At 46.5% G+C, this 17,349-nt stretch overlaps 3 protein-coding genes and 1 long non-coding RNA gene across 6 annotated transcripts; 3 read left to right on the top strand and 1 right to left on the bottom strand.

Annotated features, from left to right (window-relative positions):
- Positions 1–2,173: 2,173 nt before the first annotated feature.
- On the top strand, positions 2,174–8,586 carry LOC133885515 (ABC transporter B family member 21-like). The gene is made up of 10 exons (XM_062325238.1): positions 2,174–2,994; positions 3,094–3,491; positions 3,566–3,804; positions 4,536–5,061; positions 5,246–5,519; positions 5,629–6,491; positions 6,629–6,895; positions 7,107–7,370; positions 7,484–7,777; positions 7,922–8,586. The coding sequence occupies exons 1-10, from the start codon at positions 2,649–2,651 to the stop codon at positions 8,276–8,278; spliced, it is 3,828 nt and encodes a 1,275-aa protein (XP_062181222.1). The 5' UTR covers positions 2,174–2,648; the 3' UTR covers positions 8,279–8,586.
- LOC133885519 (uncharacterized) lies at positions 3,909–9,012 on the bottom strand. Its single transcript, XR_009903229.1, has 4 exons — positions 8,593–9,012; positions 8,209–8,356; positions 7,910–8,131; positions 3,909–4,295 (listed from the first exon to the last, which is right to left on the bottom strand). It is a non-coding gene; the product is annotated as an uncharacterized LOC133885519 (long non-coding RNA).
- A 382-nt stretch (positions 9,013–9,394) lies between these two features.
- Positions 9,395–11,197, top strand: LOC133885517 (diacylglycerol O-acyltransferase 3-2). Its single transcript, XM_062325242.1, has 2 exons — positions 9,395–9,714; positions 10,124–11,197. Exons 1-2 carry the CDS (start codon positions 9,469–9,471, stop codon positions 11,054–11,056), a joined length of 1,179 nt encoding a protein of 392 aa, XP_062181226.1. The 5' UTR covers positions 9,395–9,468; the 3' UTR covers positions 11,057–11,197.
- A 145-nt stretch (positions 11,198–11,342) lies between these two features.
- Positions 11,343–15,877, top strand: LOC133885516 (aspartic proteinase). 3 transcript variants are annotated; one of them, XM_062325241.1, is made up of 12 exons: positions 11,343–11,546; positions 12,547–12,903; positions 13,010–13,070; positions 13,175–13,269; positions 13,359–13,471; positions 13,574–13,847; positions 14,091–14,204; positions 14,331–14,395; positions 14,512–14,653; positions 14,739–14,858; positions 15,346–15,434; positions 15,519–15,877. In XM_062325241.1, the coding sequence occupies exons 2-12, from the start codon at positions 12,568–12,570 to the stop codon at positions 15,601–15,603; spliced, it is 1,494 nt and encodes a 497-aa protein (XP_062181225.1). In that variant the 5' UTR covers positions 11,343–11,546; positions 12,547–12,567; the 3' UTR covers positions 15,604–15,877. The 3 variants fall into 3 exon arrangements, with proteins under 3 accessions (XP_062181225.1, XP_062181223.1, XP_062181224.1); XM_062325239.1 differs by lacking the exon at positions 11,343–11,546 and adding an exon at positions 11,814–12,019; XM_062325240.1 differs by lacking the exon at positions 11,343–11,546 and adding an exon at positions 12,013–12,128.
- The last annotated feature ends 1,472 nt before the right edge of the window (positions 15,878–17,349 follow it).

The following is a 17,349-nucleotide window of genomic DNA, read 5'->3' as shown; positions in this document are numbered from 1 at the left end:
TGACCAGCGTGAGGCTTGTGTGACCAGCCTCCTTACGATATAATATGGTCCCACAACCATCCCTTATGGTCACGGGACGCCCATATCTAACCTGTCTAATTACATTTATTGATGTCTACTTAAGTGTTTTTTTGCCCGAAGCAGCTCCTCCAGCAAACAAAGTCGTGGCTAGCGCAGATGTGTAGTGCCCTGTCCCGTAGCATTAATTGCTACGGAGTGGAGTGTTGCGGACCGACTTGCACCACGCGACGGATGTGACAGGATCTGCAAAACAACCAGCCAAGTGGATGATTTTGCAGGTAAACTTGTGGAGCACAGGGACGGGACGACTTGGTAGATGAACTTGCAGCGCACGACGATTGGACAGGCTGGGCGATAGGGGGAGGCAAGTGCGACGGCGTTCCACAGATGGGACGGGCATACAGAGCTCCCACCCAGGGAAAGTTGGGTTAACCCGGTTCTTCATGATGATGATATAAGAGTAGAATATCTGATCAGGCATGGATCTGTTAAGCAAGACCCACTTGTAAGTTCTCATTCTCTCTAATATATAGAGAGAGGAGGACTCAATTTCTAAAGGGACGGAGAAGGAGAAGTCGTAAAAACTCATATATAACTAGTTCACAAACTCTGATAACAAAATATAAAAGACATATAACTGTTATCCTTAAAGAGGTCTGAATTTGAATAACTATATTCTTTAGTTCATTACAAGCATACGTATACTGATCAGTATACTTTGAAATTATTGTGAGAGACCGAACGCTGGCAAAACCTACATCTAGTGGTAGGGTATGTGTGTAGCCCCTTTCATGGACATTCGAAACAACATGTCGATAAATAGGTATATAAATTGAGGATTAACCTTAGACACTACTACTTCGGGTCCGATATGTTACTTGGTGTAAAAAATCAGTGCAGGAGAAACAGACCACAGCTTTGGAGTTGGAACAATGTGTGGTGCATTTTGCTGGCAGTGTTCTTGTTATATTCTCATCCCCTCATATTTTTTTCTTTTTTCAGAGCACAAAGGGAAGGAATCAAGGATTAAAATTTTTTGACAAAATTTCATGGATTTTGGAGGAAAACGGAATATCTAATTTTGAAAATTTCTTTCACTAATATATAGAACACATAAAGCAAATGGCGAAAAATAACCATAACTTTGGTAATTTTGCGAATTTTGATCTTTTTCACGGGTGAATGAAAAAATTATAAAATAAAATTGAAATCCCTGTAAGAAATATTCAGCTGGGATTAGGCAAGTCAAGTGTACAAACCTGTCAAACCATACCACCAGCAAGTAGTACCAGCAGTCCTAATCGAGGTGGTTAGGAACAGTCAACAGAAAAGGAGAGCTCCTAATCTATAGAGTGCAGTCATCGGTTCTTGTGTAGCTTGCTGCAAATACAGATGCTGCCGCCTTTCACTAGTGCCGACACTGCGAGGGAACTGGTTCCTGTCGCGTGGGCCCAGTTTCGGTGGGGTTCATGCGTCAGTAACCACTGCTCTCTACAGTTACTGCAGGCGAGTCCTGTGGCACTGCGAGAGATCTGTTGCCGAGACAGAGAGAGGGGCAGACAGGGGTCCACGGGTGCTTGACCTGGAAGCAAAAGGCCAAAACGAAGGCAACCTCTCGTCATCTCTCACATGCGGATGGATGGATCATGGATGCAATGCTCAGCACCCCTCAGATGAATACAACCATGAATACAGCCAGCCATACAAGAGCTCCCGTAGTATACGCCTTCAGAGTCATGTATACCATCCTCGCAAGAAGGAAAAAAAGGGAGTCATGTATATCAGCTTGCAGAACCTGTCATGCTCTATCCTACTATCTGCAAATCCTGATGATGTCAACAAGAAAAGATTATACGAGACCGTCCTCGTGTGAGTCTCTTCCGCGAGGATGGTCCTAAAAGATTTTGTATCTCAACATTCTTTTACAGTATTAGATTCTATTTAGAACGTGAGAATCTTTCTATTAAGAATATCATGAGAATTACAGGTTGTATCACATTGTTTTTTAGAACAATGGCTGTATCACATTCTTAACCAAAAAAGAAAATGTTCTGTGCTCAGCTCACAAGTCGCAACCACTGGTTGGACAGTTGAAGTACTAGCCAGGCCCCAATTGCTTGCCGATCTGCACGGTAAGCGGCATTAAAACCCACTCGGCCCCAACCTGTCGTCCGCTGCATTCAGCAGTGTTCATCCACCACACGTACGAAAATCTGTTTCCTTTTCCCCTTTCACTCCTCCACTCGCTGCTGCCTGCTGTCAGTTAGCTAGCCATGCCCACGGCAAAGCGGCTGCCCTGCCAGTGCGCGGCGCTTCTTTAACTCTGTCTCCTTCCTCCCCTCCTGCTTTTCTTGCTTTCTTGATCCCTTTCTTGATCCCCAACTTGCTCTTGTTCCAGGGGCAATAAATCTAAAATTTTTCATGTTCCTCCTGCTGTCTGCTCATAGATTGTTCTTGCGTGCTGTCTCGTCTTTGTCTGATCACGAGAAACGCTTCTTCGGCAATGTCTGTAGTCCATGGGATGGATGAATGCGTGCAGATGCGTATGGGATTGTAGATAGATAAGTTCTTGTTATCCCCGAGCAGCAAGTCTCGGTCTTGGCTGCGAGTGGCTTTATAGATCGAACATGTCGGAGTCCAGCAGGGCGTTCGAGCTGAATGCGCAGTCGTCGGGCGCCGGCGACGGGCGCGGCGGGAAGGACGTCGCGCGCGGCGGCACTGGCGGCGGCGGCAGCGTGCCGTTCCACAGGCTGTTCGCGTTCGCGGACGGCGCGGACGCGGTGCTGATGGTGCTGGGCGCGCTCGGCGCGGTCGCCAACGGCGCCGCGCTGCCGTTCATGACCGTCCTGTTCGGCCGCCTCATCGACGCCTTCGGCGGCGCCGTGGCCACCCGCGACGTCGTGGGCCGCGTCTCCCAGGTGTCCCTGGAGTTCGTCTACCTCGCGATCGCCTCAGCCGTCGCGTCGTTTGTCCGTAAGTGCTCGCCACTGAGCTCCACCGACACTGCACTCAACTGTTGCGAGTCTTTGCAAACTCGTGATTTGTTAATTGATTTCCTCCGGCGATGACCAGAGGTGGCGTGCTGGATGATCACCGGCGAGCGGCAGGCGGCGCGCATACGGAACCTGTACCTCAAGACCATCCTCCGGCAGGAGATCGCCTTCTTCGACCAGCACACCAACACCGGCGAGGTCGTTGGGCGGATGTCCGGCGACACGGTCCTCATCCAGGACGCCATGGGCGAGAAGGTCGGCAAGTTCATCCAGCTTCTGGTCACCTTCTTGGGCGGCTTCGCCGTGGCCTTCGCGCAGGGCTGGCTCCTCACGCTCGTCATGCTGGCCACCATCCCGCCGCTGGTCCTCGCCGGCGCCGTCATGTCCAGCGTCGTCGCCAGGATGGCCTCGCTCGGGCAGGCGGCATACGCCGAGGCAGCCGTCGTCGTCGAGCAGACCATCGGCTCCATCAGAACAGTAAGTGAAGGTTACAGCACCGACCATGTCGGTCCGAGTGCCTGAACTCTGACACGGCCGTGGAACGCACTCAGGTCGCGTCTTTCACCGGGGAGAAGCGGGCGGTGGAGAAGTACAGCAAGTCTCTGAAGAGTGCTTACAGCTCCGGCGTCCGGGAGGGCCTCGCGGCCGGCGTCGGCATGGGCATCGTCATGGCGCTCCTGTTCTGCGGCTACTCCCTGGGAATATGGTACGGGGCCAAGCTGATCCTGTACAAGGGCTACAACGGCGCCCAAGTCATGAATGTGATCTTCGCAGTGCTCACTGGCTCACTGTAAGTTTTTTTTTTCACGCGCATTTGTGATCATTTTGGTTGCAGTAATCCCAATCATCAAGCAATATAATGACTGGTGCGTCACAAATAGTCTAATCAGCAAGTAAAACGGCTGATTAGAAACGGATTAGAAAATAGTTTATATTCTTTTTTCGTTATACGATAAAGCCATCTATTTGGATTTTGTGTTGATTAAGACATGCCGGGCCACTCAAAGATGCAAAGTAAGCTGCTGTTTGATAGTGAGAACCACTTGATTTCGTGAGCAAACAGTTAAGGCTAAACCAACTATGCACGTTTGGCTTATTCAGGTAGCAGCAACTAACCAAGTGCATCATATCCACCTTGCCTTTCTCTTTCAAGCTCAAATCAATCGTTGCCAGTGAGTTCAGTACGAACTGAATTGTGCTCTTCAGTAACCATACATGATTCACCCCAATCGAATTCTCATGAAATTTTCTTTTGGAAAGCTTCTTCTCATCAACTTTCCCCTGAAAAAGGATATTCTCACCAGCTTTTCTGATGACACAAACCCATATCATGTACATAAAAAAAAAATAGGTAGCTGAAATCTTTTTAGTGTTCAGTGATTCATCTACTGCACTTCAACATGCTTTCTTTTCATCATACTCAAAATATTATTGATTGCGCATGGAGTCCCTTGATTAAACCAACCAACTGATCTATTAGTTAGTTCCAAAAGCTGACACTTACGCTACTGCAATCACCAGAGCTCTGGGACAGGCATCACCAAGCATGAAAGCGTTTGCCGGTGGGCAGGCTGCGGCATACAAGATGTTTGAAACAATCAACAGGGAGCCGGAGATCGATGCGTACAGCGCAACAGGTAGGAAGCTAGATGACATTCAGGGGGACATTGAGTTCAAGGATGTTTACTTTTCCTATCCAACGAGGCCTGACGAGCAAATATTCAGAGGTTTCTCCCTTGCCATACAGAGTGGCACAACTGTCGCATTGGTTGGCCAGAGTGGGAGTGGCAAATCGACGGTTATCAGCTTGATCGAGCGGTTCTACGACCCTCAGCTCGGTCAAGTTCAAATAGATGGTGTGGATCTGAAGGAGTTTCAGTTAAGGTGGATCAGAAGTAAAATCGGCCTCGTGAGTCAAGAACCGGTCTTGTTTGCTGCTAGCATTAGAGACAACATAGCTTATGGCAAGGACAATGCAACGAATGAGGAAATCAGAGCTGCAGCTGAGCTTGCTAATGCCTCCAAATTCATAGATAAAATGCCACAGGTTAGAAGACTGCTTGACATTTCAATTTGCAAATAACATCACCGATGAAGAATTATAAATAGGATATATTATTAGTAGTGTGGAAAACAAGGCAGAGCTATAGAAGGAAGAATGCCATTAAGGGATGCTGAAGCTTTTGTATTGTATATACGAATCTCTAAAATATTTTTTTGACATTTCCCAGGGTTTTGCTACTTCGGTTGGTGAACATGGAGCCCAACTTTCTGGTGGGCAGAAGCAAAGAATTGCCATTGCCAGAGCAGTTCTCAAAGATCCAAGAATCCTACTATTGGATGAAGCAACAAGCGCTTTGGACACTGAATCTGAAAGGATTGTGCAGGAGGCTCTTGACAGGGTCATGATAAACCGGACAACTGTCATAGTTGCTCACAGTTTGAGTACTGTCAGGAATGCTGATACTATTGCTGTCATTCATCGAGGATCAGTAGTCGAAAAAGGTATATTTTTTCTTTTGAAACACAGGGAATCAAAACCAGATGCGCTGCCTCTACCATATCTTCTCTGTTATTAATTCCATGGTACCCTAAACATTTCACACTTCACCAGGTCCACACCATGAGCTTCTAAGGGATCCAGAGGGAGCTTACAGCCAATTGATACGCCTACAGGAAGCGAGCCATGCTTCCAACGGTGCAAACTACCAGAACAAGTCATGCAGGAAGGGTGATTCTGGGATTCGTACAGGCAAACAATCATCGACGAATCAGTCAGCTAGCCAAAGGTCACCACAGGACAACAGCAGCAATCACTCATTCTCTGTGTCATTTGGCGTGCCTCTTGAAATTGACGTCCAGGACAGATCATCAAAGAAAGTAGATGAAGAAATACAGCAGGAAGTGCCTCTCAGCCGCCTCACCTCGCTTAACAAACCGGAAATCCCAGCGCTTATTCTTGGTTCTATTGCTTCTGCTGTCAGCGGAGTGATTTTCCCAATCTTTGCGATACTTTTATCAAATGTGATCAAAGCATTCTACGAGCCTCCAAGTATTCTAAGGAAGGATGCTGAGTTTTGGTCATCTATGTTCTTGGTATTTGGTGCAGTGTACTTCTTGTCGCTTCCTCTCGGCTCATACCTTTTCTCAGTGGCTGGGTGCAAGTTGATCAGAAGGATAAGATTGATGACTTTTGAAAAGGTGGTCAATATGGAGATTGAATGGTTTGATTGCCCAGAGAACTCAAGTGGAGCAGTTGGGGCAAGGCTATCGGCTGATGCAGCAAAAGTTAGGGGCCTTGTAGGTGACGCTCTTCAACTGGCTGTGCAGAATACTACAACTTTAGTTGCCGGTCTAATAATTGCTTTTGTATCAAACTGGGAGCTATCTCTTATAATATTGGCTTTGATACCACTCATTGGCCTCAACGGATGGATCCAGATGAAGTTTATTCAGGGATTCAGTGCAGATGCAAAGGTATGACCAAAGTCATGAAAAATGTTAAATCTTTTTCTTCAGTCAATCAATCATATTGTTCACCATCTATATATCGCTGAGATAATTACTAGAAGTTTATTCAATATCACTTCATTGATTCTCGGCTATGATTTCAGTTGATGTATGAGGAGGCAAGTCAAGTAGCAAATGATGCAGTTAGCAGCATAAGGACAGTGGCGTCATTTTCAGCTGAAGAAAAGGTGATGGATTTATACAAGAAAAAATGTGAAGGACCCTTAAGAGCAGGAATCAGGACAGGAATAATAAGTGGTATCGGTTTTGGGGTTTCCTTCTTCTTGCTGTTTGGAGTTTACGCAGCCAGCTTCTATGCTGGTGCACGGCTTGTAGAGGACAAGAAAACAACTTTCCCCAAAGTTTTCAGGGTATGTGTCATGTTCAGCATGAGATCTTTACAGATTCCAACGACCGTAATTAGTGGATTCCAATTTCAGAATGAATTTATGAATGATAGATTTTTTTTACTATGTGTCGAAGTATAAACTTGAATCTGTCTGGATTTTAGTAATATAATGCCTATTTAAATGTAATAATTGCAGAGCAAAAGATCATCCTTTCTTGGTCATCTGAATGCAGGTGTTTCTTGCTCTCACTATGGCAGCAATCGGGGTGTCACATACAAGTACCCTCACATCAGATTCTTCCAAAGCAAAATCAGCCGTATCTTCAATATTCGCCATCGTGGACCGAAAATCAAGGATAGATCCAAGTGATGACGCCGGGGTAAGTTTAGAGCCACTAAGTGGCGACATCGAATTCCAGCATGTGAGATTCAGATATCCTACACGGCCCGATGTTCAGATTTTCGAAGACCTATGCTTGACAATTCAATCTGGAAAGGTACTAAACATCCTAATTTCTGAAGTTTGCAGTGTTACTTTAACCTATCAGAGGACAGTGTCCAAGCTTCTGAAACTGAACCTAACTATATGCACTATGTATCTATCTGTCAGACAGTTGCACTTGTTGGAGAGAGCGGTAGCGGCAAATCAACGGCTATATCGTTGCTGCAGAGATTTTATGATCCTGATGCAGGCCATATACTCCTAGATGGAGTGGACATACAGAAGTTCCAGCTAAGGTGGCTGAGGCAACAGATGGGACTGGTGAGTCAAGAGCCATCTCTTTTCAATGACACGATACGGGCAAACATCGCCTACGGAAAGGAAGGGGAAGCAACAGAAGCAGATGTTGTGGCTGCTGCACGGTTGGCGAATGCTCACAAGTTCATCAGTTCACTGCATCAGGTAATGCCTTTATCCAGAAAATAGTCTACCTTCATTTAAACTTTAGACGTGGTTTGCCTCAATTGCACTACTGCCTACTCTGAAGAACTAGGTGCTGTGCCAAAAATGTTTCTTATAGAAATCAGTTATTACCTGAAAATGCAGGGATATGACACAATGGTTGGGGAGCGTGGGGCTCAGTTATCAGGAGGGCAGAAGCAGCGTGTGGCAATTGCCCGCGCCATTGTGAAGGACCCCAAGATCCTCCTGCTCGATGAAGCAACAAGCGCGCTCGATGCGGAGTCCGAACGGACAGTGCAGGACGCGCTGGACAGGGTGATGGTGAACCGAACAACAGTGATCGTGGCGCACCGGCTGTCCACAATACAGGGTGCCGACATGATCGCGGTGGTGAAGAACGGTATGATCATCGAGAAGGGGAGGCACGATACCTTGATCAACATTGAGGGTGGAGCGTACGCATCCCTCGTCGCGCTCCATTCAGCAGCAGCACTGTCGTAGCACATGCCAAGGGTTATGTGAGAGCTGAGCAAGACTGGCAGCTACCACGTTCAGGCGCCGGTTATTGTTGTTCAGCTTCTGATGAAATAGGTACAAGGCAAGATATATAACTCCTCCGCATAGTTAAGCAGGAAAGATCCCACAAATAGCAGCGTCCAAATGTAAATGCACAGTTCAGTTCTCGTTAATGATAACAAATATGAATATTCAGTATAACAGATATGAATATTCACACAAATATGAATATTCAGTATAACAGATACTGTGTATAGCATAACAATGAAGTAGATGATGGTTGTGGTACGGTACCTCACCTTGTTGCTTTCAGAGTTTCAGACTTTCTGTTCATCCCATTTCAAGAGAAGCTTTACTGATCAGTAAAGTCAAGAACACAAGAATCTACACGGGAGGGGAGGTTAGACCTTCTTGCAATAGATCAAGTAGTGGAGAAGCAACCACAATTTTGGCTGAAAACACTTCCTTTTTTTGAAAGACCTGAAAACACATTCAGAAAAGATGCTGAATTGAACTAGGACAGGCAACAGATAAATCTTCCTGCAAACAAATTAAACTTCAAGACTGTAAAACCCCAACTGGAGAGAGGCGTCAGGCTATCAGAATCGCGTTCCGACAGCGGCAAAAAGACTCTAAATCGAGAGAAAAAATGAACCCTAGAACAAGATGGGGAGCTTCTAAGCCTGCAAAGAAACTCTTCCAAGAGCAAACAAAAAAAAAAAAAACCTTTCTGTCGGAATCAGAAAGAAGGGCATGGCAAGCTCATACCAACCCATCTCTCTTGCTCTTCATCGTTGTGCCTCCCTCGCTCCTGAATCGGAAATCCGAATCGACTCCGAATTTGTCATGAAAATTTCCTTCCCCTTGGTCTACGGTGGGCAGGATCCACGCAGCGGATCACCACACCAGCCGGGCCGCGTGCTGCTGACGTGTAACACATCTCGGCCGTCCATTCCCCGCACCCAATGGCCAACCGCCAGGATCTTCCAACGGCACGCGCGCGCGCACGCGAGGCGGCGGCCACCGCCAGCCACTCAGTGCGCGCCACGTACTCCACAAAGGGCATAATAGTAAAACCACCTCACGCAGCGACCCAGCGAGACGCGTAGAACGGTAGAAGCATCGCAGCCAGGAGGGGGGACTCGCAGGAGGGTTGCGTGTGGAGGAGGCGGACCATGGAGCTCACCGGCGCCGTGCTCCGGCCATCGCTGCCGTCGGCGTCCCCAGTGACGGCGAGGGGGAGGAGGAGGCCGCCCAGGGTGTCCTGCGTCGGGGGCGGGTTCGCCGAGGAGGGGCACCTCAAATACTACGAGGCCCTGGCGCCGCGGAAGAAGACGTTGGAGGCGGTGGCGAGGGACCTGGCCAAGATCCGGGCCATGGGGCTCGCCGCCGGCGACGCGGCCAAGGAGAAGGTCCTCTCGGTGAGCCCTCTCGTCTTGTTCGCTCGCTTCTTGGTTTTCCTTGTCTCCGTTTCAGGTTGGACGTTGGATAAGGAATCTGAATTAGTCAAACAGGTTACACTTTTGCAGTTGTTTATTATGTTAAATTGATGTCATTGTATGAGATCTTGTGGAAAAATTCTGGTGGGGATTTTGGATGATGGTGAGATAATGGTTTATTTGGTTTTGGAATAGTAAAATATGCCCCCCCCCCCCCTGCAATATTTTAGTTCTTGGTAGTTACAGAGAACTACTTGAATGAGATTTGCAGTTGATGGTACTTAGTTTGAACATTTCCGGTGGTAATTAGTTAGCTGATAGTTTTGTAATGTGTACTTGTGTTGATTGAAGCTCAGATTGAGTTCTGATTTGTGTATAAATGTGAGTACAGGAAGCCACAAGTCTTCTACTACAGGAGTTGAACCAGATGAAGGATGAGGAATACAAGATGAAAATGGCGCGGAAAGAGGAGAAGGCTGCCATTAAAGCACTGAAGAAGCAGCAGAAGGAAGCAAAGAAGGCTGCTGCAGCCATGAACTGCGAAGATGAATCCTCTGAATCAAGCGAGAGCGAGTGTGACGAGCCAATCATGAAAATTGAGCGAGGCATGGAGGTCTCAACAGCAGTTTCCGAAGTTGCTGCATCTGGCACCTCAACTGTCTCCATAGTGGAGTGCGAGAAGGCTGCGATGAAGGCCATGAAGAAGCTGGAGAAGGAGCAAAAGAAGGCTGCAAAAAAGGCCATGAAGTTGAAGAAGGAAGCAAAGAAGATGGCCATGGCCGCACTGAATGGCTGCGAGGATGAAGACAGCTCCTCCTGCTCATCAGAGTCCAGCGACAGCGAATGCGGGGGTGAAGTCGTGAGAATGAGCCGATGTGCTACAATCACCGCACCTGAAACGCCACCTCGAAGCGTGATGTTTCCAATCATAGTTCCTCAAATTCCAGAATCTGTGGCACCAGAGCCATCGACGGACACTCGGATCTCTTCAGAGCCTGCAACCGCAATGCAATGCACCACCGCAGTAGTTGAGAAGCCAATGACAAACAGAATCGAGGTCTGCATGGGGGGCAAGTGCAAGAAATCAGGCTCACTTGCTCTTCTGCAGGAGTTTGAGAAGGTGGTGGGCACCGGAGGCACGGTTGTTGGCTGCAAATGCCTGGGGAAGTGCGGGCTAGGCCCAAACGTGCGTCTGAGCAGCGAGGGTGCAGCACAAGGTTCTGTAAAGAGGAACCCTCTCTGCATCGGTGTAGGGTTAGAGGATGTTGGCACCATAGTTGCAGGCCTCTATGGAGACAGTGATCTGGGCATGACGCCCACCTAGACCTTGTAGTTCCAAGAGTGGAAGCTGTATTTACAGATGTTGTACTGAACATATATACGGTGCAGATCATAGCCACGGCCCTGCTAAGTTTATGTACTATAGATCCTCTGTATGCTAATCAAGATTCATGAGTTGTGGCTCCATGGTGGGTTTGTGATTGTTTCTATGGTTTTCAGATCTGAGCATGTGTTAGTTAGTTGGGTCGTCCGTCGTTGATCTTTACTCTGCGCGGAAGGAAAGCTCAACTGGACAATGAACCAACACCACAACACACAAGCCAGTGTTATCTGAACATGTCAGAATGGACTCCTCGCCGGCGCCGTCGACAAGGAACACCTTTGACGGCGCCGCCTTCTTGCTGTGGGCGGCGAGGAACGCTGGCTCATGAGGCAATACGTTCGGCGACGGCGAGCCGGACTTCCGGGACGAGACGTGAAGTGGGGAACGGGTGGTGGGCTATGCGTCGTAGGCCCGTCGAGAGGCAATCCAGGTAAGGCCCAACATCGCAGTGCCTGGTTCTTATCTTGATTTCGGCTTCTTCTCTTACCAAAAAACCGCTGACTCTGGGACCATATAAAAAAAGCTTCTCCATCGATCCACGCCATCATTTATTTATTTTATTTATTTATTAGCTTGGGCCTTGGGGATTGCAAAAATATCTCTCCGCATGAACCACGCCATCACCAGCCTCAGCCAGTAGCAGCTTTCGACTTCAATTTTCTTCATCTACCTCTCTCTCTCCCTCTCCGGGCTCTGGTCTCCAAGACTCGCTCAAGCGCCCTTGCCACTTACACGTGGGCCAGTCCTTGCTTTCGGACCCACACACAGAGAAACATCAGCTCTAGCCTTTTGCGTGTCAGTTGTCGCGTCTGCTTCTCTGACGTGCTGTATTGTACTACTATTTATCGTCAACTCTTCTTGCTCTTGGAAGCAAGCTGCTCCTACTCTACAGAGCACGCAGAGGTATCACCCCTTCTTAACTGACTAGCATCTTAATTGCCTGCTGATTTGTTTGCATCTAATCACTCATCGGTTGACCTGTTTATCCATTTGGGTCTCGTCATCTTGCTGAGTATGTTAGACACGCATGATGCTTCTTGATTTCTCATTTCTTGGAAGTATGTGTTGTGTGGCTTGCTTAATTTGATGCTTGCATATGCTGATATGCTGCTGCACAGCTCCTTATACTTGATCGGCTATCTTGTTCTTAGTTAATTGCATTTCACAGAAGCATTTAGACCTTATTATAGGGCTGTGTTCCTCTATCTCAACTTGTTTTAGATAGGTTAAACCTGTACCGAGTTTGTAGATGACCTTTGTTTTTTGGATGGGGAGTTTTACTACCGGGCTCCATTTTAGTGAAACTTTCCTGAATGATGTATCACTGTTTGACTTCCAAATTGGCTAAGGATAAGTGCGTACTGTCTTATCCTAATCGAGGCTGATGTTTACCTCAAAGAAATAATTGAGGCTGATGCATGTTTCCTTAGGTGCTTTGAGTCTCCGAGATCATGAGGCACATGCATCTCTTGCTGGTGACTACCTGTTTGTGGGCTCTGTCATGCGCCCTGCTGCTTCACGCTTCCCCTGATGGGTTGCTAAGGATCAGCCTGAACAAGAACAGACTGGACCATGAAGCGTTGACCGCTGCGAAGCTGGCCAGGCAGGATAGCCGCCGTCTGAGGAGCGGCGGCTTGAGAGGTGGCGATGCCGTCCCTCTGGATGACTACCTCAACACCCAGTACTTTGGGGTGATCGGCATCGGCACGCCGCCGCAGAATTTCACCGTGATATTTGACACCGGGAGCTCCAACTTGTGGGTTCCGTCATCGAGATGCTATTTCTCGGTGAGTTCCCGATTCTCACATCGGAAAATGGCTTGGTGTTGTTAGTTTTGTATTTTAAGCTTTGGTGGATCATTGGAAATCTGATGTTTAATGTGAATTACTGCAGATAGCGTGCTACTTCCACCATCGATACAAGTCGAGCAAGTCTAGCACTTACAAGGAAGATGGTATATGCCGTTATCTTTTAAAAAAAAAAAAAGTTATATGGTTTTCGTACCATTTGTTAGATGATTGCTGAATGTCTGCACTATTTTCCCATCAAATTATTCAGGAGAAACTTGCAAAATCACTTATGGTTCTGGATCGATTGCTGGATTCTTCAGCAAGGATAACGTGCTGGTTGGAGACCTCGTTGTGAAAAGCCAGGTAAATTGTGTTTTTCAGTGAAATTCTCCATGATAAGATCCACACGCGTACTGTATCTCTAATGCTGAAATTTATTCTACCCATTTCAGAAGTTCATTGAGACAACACGTGAAGCCAGCATTTCATTTATCCTTGGGAAGTTTGATGGCATTCTTGGTCTTGGATACCCGGATATCTCCGTCGGCAAAGCTCCTCCAATTTGGTATGTCTTCTAGGCTTCTAGCTGTTTAAGTCACTGGTGTAAGCTTGGCTCTCCTGTTTGCCACCTGAAATGCATCTTTTTTTCTCCTATGTGCAACGACAGGCAGAGCATGCAAGAGCAGAAACTGCTTGCAGACAACGTCTTTTCGTTCTGGCTTAACCGAGATCCTGATGCATCTTCCGGTGGTGAGCTTATCTTTGGCGGCATGGACCCAAAACACTACAAAGGAAACCACACCTATGTCCCTGTTTCCCGCAAAGGTTACTGGCAGTTCAACATGGGGGATCTCCTGATTGATGGCCACTCAACTGGTTTCTGTGCCAAAGGCTGTGCTGCTATTGTGGACTCTGGGACTTCTCTGCTGGCCGGTCCAACGGTATGCATCTTCATACTAATGGCCTAGAATTTCTCTGTATTTCTATGATCTTACAAAACTAATGCTGATGTAGATTTATTGATTGAAAAGTTAATTACTTGAATTGAGGTAGAATGGTAGATGCTAGACTATGCATCATCAGTACAAATGTGTAACAGATAGTCTCTGATGGATGTACAAAATTGGAATGCAGCCTTTCACAATATGGCATGACTAAATTCTTGAATGTTGTGACGTTTCCAGGCAATAGTTGCTCAGGTGAACCATGCAATTGGAGCTGAGGGAATTATCAGCACTGAATGCAAAGAAGTGGTGAGCCAGTATGGAGAGATGATCCTCAACTTGCTCATAGCACAGGTTTGCTAGTTTCTGCATTTGCAAGCTTTTGTTCGTACTTCCAACTGTAGAACAGATGCCATGAGATAATTGTGTTCTACTATTAATCTTGAGCTCTAGTGATTTGGTGATGCTTTGCTTCTGCAGACAGATCCGCAGAAAGTGTGCAGCCAGATTGGTCTCTGTTTGTTCGATGGCACTCACTCTGTCAGGTGAGTCCACTATGCTGGACTACTGTAATGCACATGAAAGTGAAACTGCCTTTTCCTTGTTGCTGTACATTATTCTTTTCATGATGTGATAAAACTATTTCCAAATACTTCTGCAGTAATGGAATTGAATCTGTTGTCGAGAAAGAAAACCTGGGCTCAAATGTGATGTGCTCAGCCTGTCAGATGGCTGTTGTGTGGATAGAGAATCAGCTCCGTGAAAACAAAACGAAGGAGCTGATCTTGCAGTATGCTAATCAGGTTACTAATTTTGTGATCTACTCTGATTTTTTTTAATCATTACCCAATTATGTAATTGATGAAATGATTCTGCCCTTTGTTCCAGCTATGTGAGCGTCTACCAAGCCCCAACGGAGAATCAACAGTCAGCTGCCATCAGATCTCAAAGATGCCTAATCTTGCATTCACCATTGCAAACAAGACCTTCACCCTAACACCAGAGCAGGTGCTTTCTTGTAGCCCATAGGACATAGCTCATTTTCTAACTTTAGTAACCAAAATTCAGGAAATCTTGATATTGGTAAAGTATTAATCTATTCGACCGTTTGAATTACGTGACTTGCATTGTTGCTGAGCATTTTGTGAACAAGATATTGCTTAACTCAAGCATTTCTGCTTGATGTTTATCATATGTGACCTGTTGAATCGTAAGATTCAGAAGGATTCAGTGCTGGTGGAGTTCAAAACTGAACTTTTGAAGGCGCTGATCTTTTTTTTTTAAGTACAACCATTTCCTAGGAGTTTTGAACTTTAGGAATGAGGTGTTTAATTGTAGATGAGATGACTGGTAAATGCAATGCAGTTGACTTTGATACTTTATCTACTTGCAGTCGATTTGGCTTGATGTAAAATCTGCAAACTTCATCTTAAGTTCTTCTCTGTTCTATATTGCCGCACTTCCATACATATTTAAATTTTGTGAAACTTTGCAGTACATTGTGAAACTGGACCAAGGAGGGCAAACTGTTTGCATCAGTGGGTTCATGGCATTCGATATACCACCACCTCGTGGTCCTCTTTGGTACACACCATAACATTGTGTAATACCTCAATATTTCTCTTTCTTCCCTTTCTCAATCTAAATGGTTGCCATGAACCATTGCAGGATTCTTGGGGATGTCTTCATGGGGGCTTACCACACGGTGTTCGACTTCGGTAAAGACAGGATCGGCTTCGCAAAATCTGCATGAAGGGTGTGAGAGCACTCTGCTCTTCACAATGATATCATATCTTTTTATGAATGTATTGTGTGGTTGTGTCTACTACATGAACTCAACACATTGTAAATAAACGGATTGCAAAAGTGCTGAGACCAAACTAGTGATGTAGGACAAGGGTAAACTTCTTTGTTTCTTTCTGAAGAAGAGAGGAAACGTATGTCTGAAGAGCTATGCTTGAGACATCACGGTTGATGTAAATTGAACAAAGGAACATTGTAATAAATAGCCTGCTCATCTGATCTCATCTTGGGAATTATTTTTGCATAGTTGTGCAAAACTTATGGTTTGTAAAAGTATATCTGGATTGATCTTGAACAGGTGAGCATGCATCAATGCAATTTGCTTCTTTCTGTGGGATAATTTTTATTTATCTATTTTTATGAGATGTGTGGGACAGTTTTTAGTCATATGTTGGACTGAGTGCATGTCGTATAAATGCTGAGAGCACATCTTGACAAGATTAAAGAAAAATGCACCCTGAATATGGGATGGGCCTGAATAATGATAGGTGTAAACTAAATGAGCCATTTATAAGCCTGACGTGCTTTTGATTCAATCGAGTGGGCCACCCTCGACACCATTCTGGAGGCCCGCAGGTTCAATGACCGCTGGCGATGGTGGATGGGGCAAATTCTTTGCACAGGTTGCAGGCCGTCCTCCTCAATGGAGTGCCAGGGAGATGGATTCAGTGTAGAAAGGGCTGAGGCAAGGTGATCCCCTCTCGCCGTACCTGTTCTTGATTGTGGCAGGCATCCTACGACAGTTAATCATCCATGATGCAACAATCCTACATCCGATCCTCCATGATCAACCGTGCCCATTATCTAGTATGCAGACGACACTCTTATACTCCTCCAAGCGGATGCTGCCCAGCTGCTACGACTCAAGACATTACTCTCTCATTTCTCTCTAGCTACTGACTTGGATATCAATTATCACAAAAGCACCTTCATTCCTATTTGTGTGAAAGATCACAATGCTTTAGCCCTGGGTGCAATATTGGGGTGCAATATTGCAGCCATGCTTTAGCCCTGGTTGCAATATTCGGGTGCCCCATTTCTTCCTACCCTTAAACCTACTTGGGGTTACCTCTCTCTGATAAGAAGAAGTTGGTGGCCGCCCTGTAGCCTTTTGCCATCAAAGTTGCACATCAGATACCTGGATGGCGCACACATTTCCTCAACATGGCTGGTCGCCTGGCTCTCACTACTGCAGTCTTCTCAGCTCTACCCACCTATTGTTGGGGAATGGGATGGCTACGCTAACCTAAAACAAACCGCATTCACCCAAGAAACCATGCAAGTACGAGATCATAGATCATTACGACTTGATGCGCAATGCAGTGGAAGAAGAGTTGGAGTAGACCGATCCAATGTCGTGCACGTCCTCGACTAGCTTCGAGCAGCGTCGTGTGTTCCTCGACCAGCTCTGAGCAGCGTTGTCGTGATCCACAACCATGAAGGGGAAACCTCGACTACGTCCTCGACCACGAAGAGGAGGTAATTGATCTCGTTGACCAGGTACTCACACTCGTCGATCACTGTGATCAGAGAGCATGATCAGCATCGCGATCTTCATGCCAAAGAGATCAACGCTGGAGTTACAGCAACGCCTCTACGGTATCCACACGTATAGGGATAGAACGCTGTACGCCGGTGTGCTAGCACCGAGTGCCCGACTAGGGTTCCGCATGGACCTTGGGAAAAGGTGGTGGCC

The sequence above is a fragment of the Phragmites australis genome, chromosome 11 (assembly GCF_958298935.1).
Source record: "Phragmites australis chromosome 11, lpPhrAust1.1, whole genome shotgun sequence".
Taxonomy (NCBI): Eukaryota; Viridiplantae; Streptophyta; class Magnoliopsida; order Poales; family Poaceae; genus Phragmites; species Phragmites australis.
Note: the sequence above shows the minus strand (reverse complement) of the source record. Positions and strands in the feature narration are given on the sequence as shown.